The sequence below is a fragment of the Entelurus aequoreus genome, linkage group LG02 (genome assembly GCF_033978785.1).
Source record: "Entelurus aequoreus isolate RoL-2023_Sb linkage group LG02, RoL_Eaeq_v1.1, whole genome shotgun sequence".
NCBI classification, from domain to species: domain Eukaryota; kingdom Metazoa; phylum Chordata; class Actinopteri; order Syngnathiformes; family Syngnathidae; genus Entelurus; species Entelurus aequoreus.
In genome coordinates this window covers 33,990,280-34,007,807 of record NC_084732.1, presented here as the reverse complement: position 1 = coordinate 34,007,807, position 17,528 = coordinate 33,990,280, and the positions used below count along the sequence as shown (strand labels likewise).

Here is a 17,528-nt window from a genome sequence, read left to right as displayed (position 1 = left end):
ACACAACTCACATGCCGCCAGCAAAAAGAATTCCACACATACACAAGAGGTTTAGATGTTAGCAAATCTCTCCATCATCCCACAACTCCCATTTTTTAAACTCCGCCCACATGTCTGTGTGTCTCTTCATTCATCACACCCACTGCTCCACGCTTTAATGACAGATACTACAGGACAAGCTCTGAATGTAAAGAGACACAACTGTTGTTTGTGTTGTATTGTAGCAAGACAACTTGCACCCAGTACAGGCCTGGGAAATTATTTTGATTCGGGGGGGCCACATTTAGAGAAAAAAATGGGGGCGGTATATTTGATTTTTAGGAACACTAATACAAAAACTCACAATAATGTCTGAATGCTAAAAATTTTATGACAGACTACCTTAAAAAACGGAATGGAATTTTACTTTTTTTACTGAATGAGACACCCAGAATGTACATGAAAATAAAGAATGTGGGATTTACAATATTACCTATGAACGATAAAACACTGAATATTGACAACATATGAACGTCACACCCCCTCTCGATCGACATATTTTACAATCAAGCGAAACTCAACAAAAATGCAACAAACACAGCGAAATTTGAACGCAAAGGGTAAAAAAAACCACCTACTATCTGATATAGCTGATATATCACTAAGCTTTAGAACTTTGCTGTAAAAATCTCCTTTCATGTCTGTCTCTGACACCCGCATTTCAGGCTGGCCGCTCTAGAAAAACTCTGTGGAAACGCTCCCCACCCACACTGCTTGGTGCCTCGTCTGAGCTGCTGTGACTTACATTACCATAGTAACCAGTACATCATGCAAAAGTGCACTGTAGTCAGTGATCTACTAAAGGTTTGTGTGGATTAAATCACGTGCAAAGCTGATCTACAAAAATTTATGAGCAGAGGATTGCGTCTCTTCAGCGAGCAGAAGAAGTAGTGCAGTCCATTTAGTGTGTTTGTCTTCATGAATATGCAGAATATATGCCGGTCATAAGAACGGCCACAATACTGGGGGGGGGAGGGGGGGGAGATGCTAATATAATTGTTCAGCAGTGTGATCTATCAAGACTAAAACTCAACCGCGAGCGCTATTTGGCTTCTTTATTTAACACGTCTGACAAGTATAATGCACACTGACACGGTCACACACACGGCTGTAAGAAAGGAGCCGATTGTTTAGGTACAGCAGCAACAAAGTGGCCATTTGTACATATTTATTATGTGCAAAAAGAAATAACAGTTACAATTGTGCGTATCTTCCAAACAAGAAAGAGGTTTTATCACATCAACATCGGACTAACAATAGACCTTTAAATCTCATTAATGCCACAGAAGAGGCAAACTGTCCTTTTTGCAGGCACGATAAAGTCATATATGATGTCAAACACATAGTGATACCATAACTAGGAAGATAAAGTGTTTGTCTTACACTTAGTAATCCGCTGTGGACACCCCAAGCCAAAAATGCAGGTTCAGCGAGCGCTGCGCGCCCCCTCAAAGGAAATACATTTTTGGCAGGTATTCACATTTTGCCACAACACACATGGGGGAAAGTCCTAGTTGAAAATACAGCCGAATTAACTCCTGAACTGTCATTTTCACACACACCTCAAACCATCCGCATGTATCCAATGCTTTGTCGTGCGCACGAGATACATACCGTATTTTTCAGGGTATAAGTCGCTCCGGAGTATAAGTCGCACTGGCCGAAAATGCATAATAAAGAAGGAAAAAAACATATATAAGTCGCACTGGAGTATAACTCGCATTTTTGGGGGAAATTTATTTGATAAAACCCAACACCAAGAATAGACATTTGAAAGGCAATTTAAAATAAATAAAGAATAGTGAACAACAGCCTGAATAAGTGTACGTTATATGACGCATAAATAAGCAACTGAGAACGTGCCTGGTATGTTAACGTAACATATAACAGGGGACGGCGTGGCGAAGTTGGGAGAGTGGCCGTGCCAGCAATCTGAGGGTTACTGGTTCAATCCCCACCTTCTACCATCCTAGTCACGTCCGTTGTGTCCTTGAGGAAGACACTTCACCCTTGCTCCTGATGGGCCTGGTTAGCGCCGTGCATGGCAGCTCCCGCCATCAGTGTGTGAATGTGTGTGTGTGTGAATGGGTGAATATGGAAAATAGTGTCAAAGCGCTTTGAGTTCCTTAAAAAAGGTAGAAAAGCGCTATACAAGTACGACCCATTTACCATTTACCATATTATGGTAGGAGTCATTCAAATAACTATAACATATAGAACATGCTATACGTTTACCAAACAATCTGTCACTCCTAATCGCTAAATCCGATGACATCTTATACGTCTAGTCTCTTACGTGAATGAGCTAAATAATATTATTTGATATTTTACGGTAATGTGTTAATAATTTCACACATAAGTCGCTCCTGAGTATAAGTCGCACCCCTGGCCAAACTATGAAAAAAACTGCGACTTATAGTCCGAAAAATACGGTATGTAAAAAAAAAAAACATTCAAAAAATTTCCCCCATGTCCCTTTAGGGGCTCCGTACCACACACTTCAGTTTTGGGAGTAATAACAATGAATATTCCCTTTCCAGATTCCATGCACATTGAGGACGTGGATGCCGTGCAGAAGCTCCAGGACGTGCTCCACGAGGCCCTGCAGGACTACGAGGCTTCCCAGCACCAGGAGGACCCTCGCCGGGCAGGCAAGCTGCTCATGACCCTGCCTCTGCTCCGCCAGACCTCCACCAAGGCCGTGCAGCACTTCTACAGCATCAAGCAGGACGGCAAAGTGCCCATGCACAAACTCTTCCTGGAGCTGCTGGAGGCCAAAGTGTGAGGGCGGAGTCTCCAAACTACTTCCAGTGACCTCTCCACCTTTAACACACACACACACACACAGTAATATGCCCCTTAACTAAACAAGTAAGCTACTCCTCTTACCTTAACTGTCTAAGATTTAAAAAAAAAAAAAAAGGCTCACTTGACCTTTCGCTTTTGGGAGGTGCGGGATGCAAGCTGACAGACTGATATGACCCCGCCCCCTTTAATGGGGCAGAGACAAAGACGCTTCCTGCTGTTATTGTCCTGAGCAAGAACGCTGACAAGAACTCTCTCATATGCATTTAATAATGAGCTTATTCATACGAGGACACAAGGAAATGTTCATTTGATGACCGGTGAGAGCCCCCCCTACTCCTCCTCTCCCACCTATATTAATTTTGTAAGTGTTTAAGAAGATAACTTAAAGGGAAAAAAAAAACACTAAAGAAGTATTAATGACATTTGTAATCACATTACATGTACATTGACATTGGGATGGACAAAGAAGATGAAGAGATTTGCCTGCCAAAAGATGGAACACTTTCATTACATTCAGCAGATGCCAGCAAACTTTCACTATTATACACAATTATTTGAAGTTTTATTTTGAAAAATCCCTTTCTCTTCCATGAATAATTTCCAACCAACAGGGCTGATTTATCTACAGTTGGATTAGTTGTTAACACTTTTGTGGTTCTTCCCGAATGACGGGCCCGGTTACCCACAATGCTCCTGTGTGTCACGCTTGAAGCGGAAAATTCCAGCAGAGTTAATGAGGGAATAAGAAGTCCGCAGATGTTGCTTTTCCACAAAAAAGCTGTGATAACCAGGCCACCTTGAACGCATCAATCGTAAAAAACCAATGCTGATATTTACACACTTTATCCAACAGGAGACTGAGGGCAGCATAAAAGTGCCACTATAGCAAAGTGGGGACTATGGAGTTGAATACTGCTGGGTCCACAGCACAGCAACAGACTAAATTAGTACATTTTTTATGTAGCCTCAAATGTTACAATCAAGGCTGCAACAATTTATCGGTTAGAAAAAAAATGTTCTGTTGTTTCGATTCATCGTTAAATGAGTGTAACTAATCAAAATGTATCAAATCCAGACAGCATGGAATAGCAGTTTCCGCTACAAAAGAGCGTACATGAGAGCAGTGGCGTGTGGGTGCTGTGTCACATTTGTATTATGCACACATGTTAAAAGTGCAATTTCTATGTTGATGATGTGCATTTATTAGAAAAAAGAATGAAGGTTATGGCAAGCATGAAAAATTGGTGTTTGTTTTAACTATTTGCCCTAAAGTACGCATTGACGCCATAAAGGGTGTTTTATCCGATTACTCGATCAGATAACAAACTATTTGATAGATTACTAAAATGATCGATATCTGCAGCCATAGTTAGAATGTTCTAACCTGCTCAACCAGAACTAGTCCCTCGTGGTCCCTGGTTCTGCCTCTGGAAAAGCGTAAATAGAGCCAAGTGGACACTTGGACTGCTCACATTGTCCTCAAGTCAGTCTGCAGTGTTTCCATCTTCTCAGCTTCAGCCTCACGTGACTCCGCCCGTGTGCCAATAGTCCTTTGTCACCTCCGTGCTTCCCTCCTTGCTCACTTTCCTTCCCACGAGATCATCTTTACAAGATGGCCTCGGACCGGTGGGGACAGAGGGTGCATTGTGAAGCCTCGCTTTATGTTTCATTTCAAGGGGTTTCTATCTGGGACTAATCCTTGCTAATGTACCTAGAGTAGGCGTGTAAATAACAGCCATCTTGTATATGACAAATAACAGCAGCTTTTGTTTTGGAACTTCCTGTCAGCTATTAACTTGACCACGACGCTCAGCTGCTGTCATGTATGTATAAACATAACCGGTAATATCACTTATTGATAAGGATGAGGTCAGGGGTCAGGACACCTCGTCATGGGACTGAGAAGCCATCGTCTAAAGCCGCGTTTCCACCAGATGGTACAGTTGTGGTTGCCATGGTACACTTTGGAACAGTACCCCCTCACATCCTGTGACCTCATAGTAGCAGGACAGGTCACTGACTGCAACAGCCATCATTTTCTGCCTCTTTCCCAAGTCAATGAATGCGACTGAAGTTGTCCTGCCAATATTTGGAGGTAATATCACAGCTAAATGGGAGCCGTATTGGCCTGTGTGGAATGTCGTGAAGTTTAAAAGGGAAGTGCACTGCTTCGGGAATTTTGCCTGTCATTCACAATCCTTATGTGAGACAAGAACACATACATTTTTCCCCCCGCCTTTTTATGCATTCTAAATAGTAAAAAACTGCTAGTAAGAGGCAGCTAACAATGCAGCCAATGGGGATACGATCTATAAGCCTATAAAATGTTGTAAAATTCCATTAACGTTGTATATACATGCTGCAAGTATATATGTAATGTAGAAACAGGAACATTCATAAAAACATTTAATATTGACCTTATTTTGATCTTTTTCAATATTACCTTAACTTCTTTTCTGGGCGCATTGATTTCACAGAGCGCATTGCAATGTTTGCTACTTCCTTCAACAACAACTACTACTAATAATCATGGCAGACTTCATGAGAGCCTAACAACTGCTTTGGGACAAACAGTGATTCAGAACCTTACATTTTTGAGCCTGAATATAGGGAGGATGAGCTACAGGTTTTAGAAGCTGACTGATAAGCAGACCTAACTATAGTGAAACATTTAAGCATCAAAAGCTACAAAATGTAAATGGAGTATTGTTGTCAGTATTTGGATGTTTTCTAGTGGGTTTGAACTAAACAGTGACTTACATTGCTGACTGGTGGGATGTTTATATCTTCAGCACCAGACTGGTGTTCCCCGTTTAGATGACAAATTACTCCTCAGGTAAAAAAACGCTGAGAGAAAACAAGCATATTGCCGCATCTTCCTAGCGATGTCTAAATTGAATTTCAAAGTTGACCTACTTCTTGGCTTATTGCCACAACCTTCTACTTTCCAAGTGTGAGGCATGATTTATAATCAAGCAATAACTTGTCCAAACTCAAAGGTGATTCAGCAGCAACTAAGTAGCTAGCTTACCTCTCTGTGAACAAGGCGCTAAAAGTAGTTCCTCTGAGTTAGCTCTTATAATAACAATGTTGCTAATACTCAGTTAATATGCAGGTCACGACATGTAAATTGGGTATTGTTGGCATTATTTGAATGTGTTTTTAGAGGGTTTTATAGCCGGAGAATGTGAATCTTATAAGCTACATTGTTAGCCGCCTCGTACTAGCAGTTTTTCACTATTTTGCACAGTAAAGAGAAAAATGTGTGTTCTTGTCTCGCATGAGGATTGTGGATGATGGGAAAAATTCCCCCAAAAGTGCATTTCCCCTTTAAAACTCACTTCTCCCCTCCTGTGAGTGCGTTGAAAGCGAACAAAGGATTCCAGATGCAATATTTGCCGGGTTCTGTGTGAAAGACGCCGGCAAATGAATATCAGATCTTCTGACAAGCAGGATGAAGTGCAACACTTTGACAAAAACAGATAGAAATGGGAGAGATGTACCGTAGTTGTTTGGCTTACCTTCCTGCTTAGGAGGTACAGAATTATCCGAGGTTGGTCCGTGCAAAGTGGGATGCCTTATTGCACTCAGCTGTTGGAAGTAATTGTCGCTGTCAAACGAGACTAAAGATGTAATCAATTATGCAAAGCTCATTCACATCCTGCTTTCCTGCGTTCTGCGTGTAAGGCACGGGCCAATGAACGTAGACGAGTGTTCTGGGGCGGCAATTTTACAGGCAATCTTCGTCAAGTCACAACTTTTGACAATTAAAACTGCTCCGTTTGGTGGAAACAGGCGTTAATTGCGGTGCTAAAACAAATTAGCATCGTTATCACACAAGTGGTTTTGCTCTCTAACTTCCTGTTTTAAAATGCAATACCATAATAAGTCAAATAAACTAAAGTTAGAGCATGCTAAGGCCGATTTATCAGACATCTGCTTGTATTTTCTTCACATATAACAGTCATTGCATCATTTTAAACAAACAGGAAGTAGGATCCAGAAAGCTTTAACAGTTAAACGTCATAAACGATCGTGTAAGTGATTGGTTCTTAAAGCTGGATAAAGATGTCAAGTTGTTTGTCCAAACTACAAGAAGCTGGCAGCGGAGGATTTAAGTGTAGTCCGCCATCATTATTTAACCTTGTATATTGTAAATAGGGGAAAAAACAGAATTCTAACATAAGACATTTTATTGGGAGGGCAAAAAGCAACAATAACACAAAAAAAAGTTATTTAACCTTTGACTTTTGCTTTTTAATCCTCAAGTCTTCCTTTATTTTGAGTTGTGTCCCTGTCCTTGTGACGTGGGGGGTGGGGGGGGGAGCGTTAAAACACAGCGCTCATCTCTTACAGACTTAATGAATTATTTAGTATCTAAATGATAACAACAAGTATGTACATGGGAGGAGGGTAATTTGAAGAAACAATATTCTGTATTATCTTTTGAGGTTTCACTAACCTGAGGATGCGCCGAGAGACATTTGAGTAACTCTGAGGGGACTTTTTAAAAATAATCTCACTGTACATACATAACTACCTTCCACGCAACTCCATCATTTTGCCCGTTTTATTACAATTATTTGATGATTTTTAAATCGTTTCGAAAATAATTACAAGGCCTTTCAATTAGTTATGTTGAGTTTGATCACTTAAAAGTGTAGCATTATGTCGAATTTTGAAAAGGCTTAGAGGCATCGTAAACTTTAACATAAGTGTTATAATAGGAGCAAAAGTACCGCTATTGTTGCAAAACTAGTCCGGCTTTACAAGATGTTCTGCAGTGAAACCAGTGACAGATGCTGCGAGTGTCCCAAATGGGCACTTGATTTGACTATGATGTCGAAATTTAATAGGGGACAGACTTGTGTATTTGGCACAGGCCAGCTAAGTCAATAAGAAACCACATTCATGGTCCAAAAAAATGTTTTTGTCATTTCCGACAAGCAATATTTTGTTGCACTCGATGACTTCCAATGTTATTTCTAGTGTTTTCCATGAGGTGCAATGGGAAAATGAGTTGCACTTTAAGCACCGCGTTTTTTTTTTTTCCTTTCATCTGTTATTAACCTGCAAATATTGTACGTAATCATCCCTCATGCTCGACTACGACTATGAAGGGTTGTCCATCATTTAGTTGTATTCACCATTGGCTGCTGCCTTCATGTGAGGGAGCAACAACTTTTAGGGGTATTCAAAAAAAACAAAAAAAAAGACCCTTTTCTTGTGAAGCGTCCTGGACGAAGATATGAAAACCCTCCTGTTGTTATTAAAAAAATATGTTCTTAGATTATAGATGTGCTTCACATCAGTAAACTGAAAATGACAAAAAAAAAACAACTACCTGTATATTTTTGTGATGTGTATCATACAAGTGTGCTCCAATGATAATGTCCATTTGTGTAAATGTATTTATTTCACACTGTATATATTGTTCAATGCAAAAAGAGAGAGCTATGATTCTGTAAGTTAAACAAATATTTGTTTGAAACATTACATGTGTTACTCCAGACTATGCCTTTCAGGATTATTACAGTAGAGCAATATCGATTAAAACCAGGCTTCCACTTTTGACACTTGTCGTCTGATTACTCATTCATTCGCTCATTCACGTTCATGCACTTTTTAAATATGTAAGTCATAAATGTTAATATACTTCATGGAGCTCAATAGAAGTCATGAAAAAATATTTAAAGGCCTACTGAAATGAAATGTTTTTATTTAAACGGGGATAGCAGATCCATTCTATGTGTCATACTTGATCATTTCGCGATATTGCCATATTTTTGATGAAAGGATTTAGTAGAGAACAACGACAAAGGTCGCAACTTTTGGTCGCTGATAAAAAAAAGCCTTGCCTATACCGGAAGTAGCGTGACGTCACCGGAGGAAGGACTCCTCACATTCTACCATTGTTTACAATGCAGCGAGAGAGATTCGGACCGAGAAAACGACGATTACCCCATTAATTTGAGCGAGGATGAAAGATTTGTGGATGGGGAAAGTGAGAGTGAAGGACTAGAGAGGCAGTGCAGGACTTATCTTTTTTTGCTCTGACCGTAACTTAGGTACAAGGGTTCATTGGATTCCACACTTTCTCCTTTTTCTATTGTGGATCACTGATTTGTATGTTAAACCACCTCGGATACTATATCCTCTTGAAAATGAGAGTCGAGAACGCGAAATGGAAATTCACAGTGACTTTTATCTCCACGACAATACATCGGCGAAGCTCTTTAGCTACTGAGCTAACGTGATAGCATCGGGCTCAAATGCAGATAGAAACAAAATAAATAGATCCCTGACTGGAAGGATAGACAGAAGATCAACAATACTATTAAACCATGTACATGTAACTACACGGTTAATAATTCCCAGCCTGGCAAAGCTTAACAATGCTGTTGCTAACGACGCCATTGAAGCTAACTTAGCAACGGGACCTCACAGAGCTATGATAAAAACATTAGTGCTCCACCTACGCCAGCCCTCATCTGCTCATCAACACCCGTGCTCACCTGCGTTCCAGCGATCGACGGAAGGACGAAGGACTTCACCCGATCATCCGTGCGGTTGGCGGCTAGCGTCGGCTAGCGTCGGCTAGCGCGTCTGCTATCTAAGTAAGTCCTCCTGGTTGTGTTGCTACAGCCAGCCGCTAATACACCGATCCCACCTACAACTTTCTTCTTTGCAGTCTCCATTGCTCATTAAACAAATTCCAAAAGATTCACCAACACAGATGTCCAGAATACTGTGGAATTTTGAGATGAAAACAGGGCTTTTTTGTATTGGATTCAATGGGGTACCAATACTTCCGTTTATCTAGTGACGTCACGCGCATACGTCATCATACATAGACGTTTTCAACCGGAAGTTTAGCGGGAAATTTAAAATTGCACTTTATAAGTTAACCCGGCCGTATTGGCATATGTTGCAATGTTAAGATTTCACCATTGATATACCGCCGTGGTCGGTAGTAGTGGGTTTCAGTAGGCCTTTAAATGGGAGTGGATTTATACCCTCTTAAGAAAAATATTTTTTCTAAAGATTTAAACCATTTATTATCACCAAGACGTTACTGCTACCTCACTTCATTTGACACGCCAATGAAATATTGGAGACACATCATGTCTTTAAATCTGAGGGGTCCACACATTAAGCATTGACACATGAAAGACAAAGTTGGATTTATTCGTGCATCGCTAAGCAGTGGTGTGCCGTCAGGGCCAGCAAGGCCTTCTCTGCTGGCCTAACATAACCAGAAATCATGATCTTAATTAAAGATAAAAGTATTTTTTAAACTACTTTCACTAAATATCTAAAAGTATTCATATTCTCTTTGTGTCAAATTATGCTCCTTCCAGCGCTGTTGTTTTTAGGTCAGTGTTACGGTGAAGGGGGGATGAGACGGCACAGAATGCAGGTACGTCGTTTAGCTCTATTTATTATAATAAACAATATGCAATGAGACGTGTAACTAAACCAAAATGTATATGTGTGCGACTATGTGTAGTGATTATATGTTGAGTGTTACCAGGAGTTGTTGAAGGTGCGTGTTGAGTGAGAGGCGCAAGTCCAAGGGGGCAAGGCAGGCTCGAAGGTCCAGAGACAGGCCGGAGGTCAGAGGCAAGAGCGAGGTGTCTAAAGTCTGTGTCCGGGCGGGAGGTCGAGATCCAAAAAGGGGCAGCCAGGGAACCAGAGGGGAATACGGGGAGACGAGACACACAGCTCGTCATCAGGGAACGGAGGAATGCTGCTGGAACGACATGGGAACACGAGACCAACGAAACACGGAGGAGGAGAAAACAGAGAGAGAGAGAGAGCATAGAGCTTGACACAAGTTGGCTTACTGTACTGGAACAGGTCGCCACGTTCTGGCCCGGAACGCAGGTTGGCTCTGGCTTAAGAAGCCCACACTGCAAAAACTAAAATCTAAGTAAGATGAAATATCTCAAATAAGGGTGATATTTGCTTATTTTCTGTCTGATAAGATCATTCTTCTCACTAAGCAGATTTTATGTTAGAGTGTTTTACTTGTTTTAAGGGTTTTGGTCCTAAATTATTTCAGTAATATATTACAGCTTGTTGCTGAGATTTTATGACCTATATTGAGTAAAACATGCTTAAAACTAGAATATCAACTGATGCAAAGCTGTGTCATCAACACTCACAAGTATAAAACTACTTTTTTAAAGTAATAATTTCAATCATGATGCCGAGCGCATATCATTATGTCAAGATAATGGCACTAGCATTTACTTAATTTAAGAATATTTTCAACATATTCAGCAAAAAGGTCTCTTTTTTTTTACCGAGAAAAGTGCACTTGTTATTCGTGAGAATATACTTATTTTAAGGTATTTTTGGGTTCATTGAGGTTAGGTCATTTTACTTGTTTTGGAAAGTCTTGACAAGCCAAATTTTCTTGTTCTATTGGCAGATAATTTGGCTTAGTTCAAGTAAAATACCCCTAATTTTTGTAATTTTTTTTCTTGTTTTTGAACACTGACTTTTTGCAGTGCAGGGAGCTTATCAGCGACAGGTGTGTTGAGTGCTGACTGATTGCAGATTGAATGCAGCCGCCTGCTGCAGCCGGAATGACTCAGCGCAGCGCACAGATGAATGCGCACTGGAGTGCACCCGGGCTGTGACATAGAGTTTGTATCCAATCAGAATTCAGCCAGCTTATGTTGCCATGCTGTACGAAATCTGCCCGGGGCCTTCAGAGTCAACAATGCAGGCGTCTATGCACTGTAAGTGAACGGGGACATACAGTTGATAGATGATTGCGATAGCCAATCAGATCACAAGTTGGTGAGAGTAGCCTATCTAAGTAGCCTGATGTTAACGAGACTGGGATTGGCTACTCACTTGTCATTCCATAGTGAGTATCCATTCACAAGTTGCAATTTAGCAGGAAGCAGGAAGTGTTGCGCCGTAGCCATACCGGGCTAGCAGAGAAATCCCAGATACTACCTTTTTTAACCCACAAAGAATGAGAACAAAACGTTGATTAGGTGGAAGATATACAGTATATTTGCAAGGCCATTTTCAAGAAGGATATTTAAAGATAAACTACATCTTGTGAGACAATGTCGGCCAACCCCGGACGCTAGCTCAGCTATTCCGTGGATGAAATGGGGAAAATGCCCGCCATTTCCACTCGAATCAGCCGACTACGAGCGGTACCACTGGCTTATACGGTGTCGAATGGGTTCTACAAGTTGTGAGTTCAAATATTTTATTTCTTTACTTTTTCACGTTTAATATGTTTTTTGCAATTTTAATTTTGACAGTACCACACAAGATATGTTTTAATTGCTGATGTGGGTTTATTGATTTTTAAATGTGCCAGAAAAGGGAGGGAAATCTGGGTCCTTCATTTTTATTTTTCATGGAGGTCTTCGAGCTGTTCTTTGTCTGATCCCTCACCTAGGACCAGTTTGTCTCGGGAGACCCTACCAGGGGGCATAAAGCCCCCGGACAACATAGCTCCTAGGATCATTGGGACACGCAAACTCCTCTACCACGATAAGGTGGCAGCTCAGAGAGGAGAGGTTGCTCAATATTAGTTGAAAAAGAGCGTCAGACTTTGTGTGCACTTGTTCTAGACCAGGGGTCGGCAACCCAAAATGTTGAAAGAGCCATATTGGAGCAAAAATACAAAAACAAATCTGTCTGGAGCCGCAACAAATGAGAAGATATTACATACAGATAGTGTGTCATGAGATATACATTGAATTGAGATGACTTAAAGGAAACTAAATGAGCTCAAATATAGCTACAAATGAGGCATAATGATGCAATATGTACATATAGCTAGCCTAAATAGCATGTTAGCATCGATTAGCTTGCAAGTCATGCAGTGACCAAATATGCCCGATTAGCACTCCACACAAATCAATAACATCAACAAAACTCACCTTTGTGTATTCACGCACAACGTTAAAGGTTTGGTGGACAAAATGAGACAGAAAAAGAAGTGGCATAAAACACGTCCTAAAAAGTCGGAGAAAGTTATACACTACGGTGAGTTCAAGGACCGCCAAAATTAGTAGGACAAAACGGCGCTCGCCAAATACTCGAATCAGTGAAGCATGTTTAATATAAACAGTGTGCTTTATAACAATTAGGGAGGTTTGTGTCATGTTTGTCCTCCTACAGAAACCATATTAAAACAAAAACTTTTTTTTTTTCCCCTCATCTTTTTCCATTTTTCATACATTTTTGAAAAAGCTTCAGAGAGCCACTAGGGCGGCGCTAAAGAGCCGCATGCGGCTCTAGAGCCGCGGGTTGCCGACCCCTGTTCTAGACGCTACAATACATTCCTTCTAAAACACAAACACAATTCACATGCAGATAAAGTAACGGCAGATGTACTAACGTGATGAAACTCACTTTTCATGGACACCACTTCAAAATAAAAAGAGCCAGATGGTGCCATGGTGCTGAAGCAGCAATCATTTGGGTAAAACTGAAAAATACTATTTTGCTTGTTATAAATAATACAAAAAAATTCTGTATTGTTTTGATTTGTATTTTTAGGTGTTGTTTATTGTTGTATGTAGTGCCTAATGTAATACACAGTGGTGTTTTTATTTGGCAGTGTTCAGGGAGGCAGATCGTTTTCTGATGCATGTTTATGTAATTAATCTCTGTGAGCTGACTGAGTTCAAATATTCAGCCTAGCTGCTTCTACCTGCTTCAGTGTGTTGTTGCACTTCAACAAACACGTGATTGTGATGCCGTTTTCTATTGGTACAATTTCAATTAAAATGGTTGAGACTTATTTGTTAAAGTTCCCTTTCTGTAATGCCTTGAATTACACTGAAATATTTATACTTGGAAAATAATATCGACAAAGGTACGTTTTTCTCTCCAGAAAAGAAGTATTCTATGTTCAAACTACAGTATGTGTTATGACATTCTACACCAGGGCTGTCAAACAAACAGGTTTTATCCGGCCCGCGGGATGAGTTTGCTGAGTATAAAAATTAGCCGAAATTTTTGAATGAAAGAAACTGCTGTTCTAAATGCGTCCACTAGATGTCGCAATAGCAATTCTTTGTATCTTAGAAGATGATGCTACATATGTTAAAAAAAAAAATTAACCACATGATGTTAGTGCACCAGTCGAGGAAAATTATCAAACTAGATTAATAACCTACTGTAATTTGATTTTGATATAATTTGTTTTATCTTGATAGATTGAAAATTAACACCAATGAGTTGACTGGTGAACATTATCATATAATTTATTCAGAAAGTATAAATAACGACAAAAAAGATATAATACTATTAACCGCAACATGTGAGTGTAAAAAAATTGAAAAAAACATCATGATTTGTACATTTTCAGAATGGGCTTGTTCTATTTTTAAACAAAGAAAACAATCTGAAGTTGTCTTTATTTTTAAGTTATAGTGCCGTGATTTTACCAGTCCGGCCCACTTGGAAGTAGATTTTTCTCCATGTGGCCCACGATCTAAAATAAGTTTGACACCCCTGCTCTACACTGTTAAGCTCAAATACTGACCCGAGAGAACACATATTCACAGACTCATTTTAAAACTCTTTCACTTTATAGGTATTTATCCAACAGGAGAAGCAGTTTATAACTTTCATTTTCCATTCTGGAAATACTATTGTAAAAATAAAAAAGAACATTAAAAAAAGTGGAATGAGGTGAAATCTAACAAGAAAAAGTTGCAATGTTGACACAAAACCTGCCATGCAGGCTGTTTTTTTTTCTTTTGTCTTTATTCATTTTCCTTTTTTTGCCATTGCTCAAAAAAAAAAAAATAATGAAAAAAATCCATGTTATAATGAATTCTTTTCAGGGCTCCAATTACTTCAAATATTTCTTTTTAAAATGTTTTATGTGGTAAATATTGCCTATATTGTGTAGTAGCCATATAAAAACATCAAAGATTTCTTTGACAAAAGCGCATAAAACAAACAAAATAATAGTTCCAGCATAAAATCGACAGATATATCTGAAGTTGATCTCGTAACTTAAGTGTTGAAAGTAAAAGAAAAACCTAATATAAATGTATCACTTTATGAGTGGGGCACCTTTTGGATCCCAAATATATTTAGTGATTTTTTATTTATCTTTTCACTGTGATTACTCAAAAATATGAAAGTATTAAAATCAATGGTGTCCTGCATTATTGATCTTTTAGGGCTCTAATTACTAGATATTGCATATTTCAGTTTTACTATAAAAAACTAAGTTGTTTTTGACAGAAAAGCCATAAAACATTTTTTTTAATTTGTATTACTTTATATCAACTTGAAGTTGGTATAGAGATTTACTGTAAGCGTTAAATAATTTAAAAAAAATAATAATTTGACTTATTTTTAACATTTTAATGACTGAGACCCTTTATGGTCCCCGGGACCCCTAAAGGTAAAATAAATAAAAAATGCATATATTTTGTTATGGTTTGAAAATGAAAAATATCAAAATGGCCCCCACATGCTTTAATTTTTCCGTGTGCGGCCCTCAGTGGAAAAAGTTTGGACACCTCTGATGTAGGACAATGATATATTATCCATAAATCAGGCAAAATACAAAAGTACAGGAAAGCGTGCTGATAGCACGGGAAGCTAAGGAAAAAGCGAGCGGGAAAGCTTAGCATAGAAACAGGAATCAGAAGCTAGGATTTACCAACGTAATGTTAAAAGTTAAAAAGTTCAAGTACCAATGATTGTCTCACACACACACTAGGTGTGGTGAAATTAACCTCTGCATTTGACCCATCACCCTTGTTCACCCCCTGGGAGCTGAGGGGAGCAGTGGGCAGCAGTGGTGGCCGCGCCCGGGAATCATTTTTGGTTTAACCCCCAATTCCAACCCTTGATGCTGAGTGACAAGCAAGGAGGTAATGGGTCCCGTTTTTATAGTCTTTGGTATAACTCGGCCGGGGTTTGAACTAACAACCTACCGATCTCAGGGTGGTTTCTCTGAGTAGGTTGATGTTGCATGAAGCAAACAAAACAGCCAGTGTGGTGAAAGGCAGGAATAAATAGCTCTCTGATTAGTGCCTGGGAGCAGGTGAGCGTCCAGAACACTAATCAGAGGCAGGTAAAAATAATCAGCAACTAACAAACACAAACCCAGGGGTGCTGAAACAGAACTAAGAGAGTCTTAAACTAAAACAAAACATCCGGGCAACGGATCATCACTCATGGAGGATAGCTGCCTTTGCTTCGGTGAAGAAGACGCTACGTTCATCTCCCAACGTAAAGTTTGTACTTCTCTTTCCAGCGTTATTGTGGATCACCTCATCCAACGGACAGATTCACAGATTCGATGATTCGACAGAGGCGGCGAACTTTGTTGACAAAAATATTAAAATAGAAGTTTCCCCAGGTTCGGTCTAGGAGGCATGCTAACATATTTGCTGGCCGCTGTCATTTTGGAGCTAGAGAACTACAAATTGTCATGATCCATGGTCCGGATCATGTTTTGTTTAGTTATGCTGTTAGTTTTGGACTTCCTTAGTTCCTGGTTTCACTTCCTGGTTTTGTTTTGTTTCCATGGTTACTCATTAGTTTCACCTGTTCCACGTTTGGACTCACACACACCTGTCTCACGTTTTCACATTTTGAGTCACGTACCTGCTGTCACTATTATTTAAGCTCCCAGTTGCCAGGCTGTCTTCCTGGCAACATCACCTTCTCTGCACATTTATTCTCTGCCCTCTTTATGATCGCGTCTTCATGCCATGTTCTATGTCAAGTAAGTTTGTGTTTATTGTTCATAGTTTTTGTGCCCACGTGCATGTCTTTTGTTTCATAGCCAAGTTTGTTACCTCCTCTGTGAGCGCCTTTTGTTTATTCCTTTTTATTGTCCTTATATTAAATAATGTACTCACCTCCAAGCCGTGTCCAGTCAAGTTGCTTTGCACCTCGGAAAAACAATCCACGCCAAGGACCAAGTCGTGACAGATGTTGCCAGCAATCCATTTTTCCGCAAGCAACTTGGCGGATGGAGGAAGGAAGGTGGGAAGCGCTAGGTGCCATGGGGGACCGAGATTTGATGTGGGGGCCAAATGGCAAGCTAATTCCGCTCCAGACAGAGGACGTCAGGGAAGGTGAGCGGACAGAACGCGGCGCTCCTGCAAGCTCCTCCCCCTCCGGGCGGAAATGGGCCGCAGCCTGCCCGGCTTCCCCAGGATGACATCACAGACCAGGATTTTTTTTTTCTGAACTCTTTTTCTTTTGGTCACCCGCCCCCAGCAAAAGACTCTAAGTCCAAAATAGAGCACTATCAAAACATGTTTTTAGAAATAAGAGCATGTCAATCACAGTCACCCAGTTTTCATGCCCCGCCCCCCAGGACTCAAGTCACGCCCATGTCACAAAAAAAAAATTTCTCACTCACAAAGTCCCAGGTAGAAAAAGAGAGACTTTTTGGACAGTTTGGAGGGGAGGATTCTACCCCCCTCCCGACCTCCCTCCACCCACCCAAAAAGACGGTTCCAGACCGCGGGGAGCGCGTCTGGGATCCGCTCCTTGAGGGGGGGGCTAGGGCTGGGAATTGTTCAGGTGGGGCGGGTCAGCTTCGTCACGCCAAGCCACAGCCACCAGCACGACCCCCACCACCTGTCTTTCGACCTGCCAAGCCACAGCCACCAGCACGACCCCCACCACCAGTCTTTCGTCACGCCAAGCCA

At 40.5% G+C, this 17,528-nt stretch overlaps 1 protein-coding gene across 5 annotated transcripts in view; it reads left to right on the top strand.

Annotated features, from left to right (window-relative positions):
- esrrga (estrogen-related receptor gamma a) overlaps positions 1-8,187 on the top strand; it is a 145,017-nt gene extending 136,830 nt beyond the window's left edge. For all 5 annotated transcript variants that reach the window (XM_062025766.1, XM_062025754.1, XM_062025758.1 and 2 more), the window contains exon 10: positions 2,580-8,187. In XM_062025766.1, the coding sequence (XP_061881750.1) occupies positions 2,580-2,824 (245 nt within the window). In that variant the 3' untranslated portion in view covers positions 2,825-8,187. The remainder of the gene's footprint in view (positions 1-2,579) is intronic.
- The last annotated feature ends 9,341 nt before the right edge of the window (positions 8,188-17,528 follow it).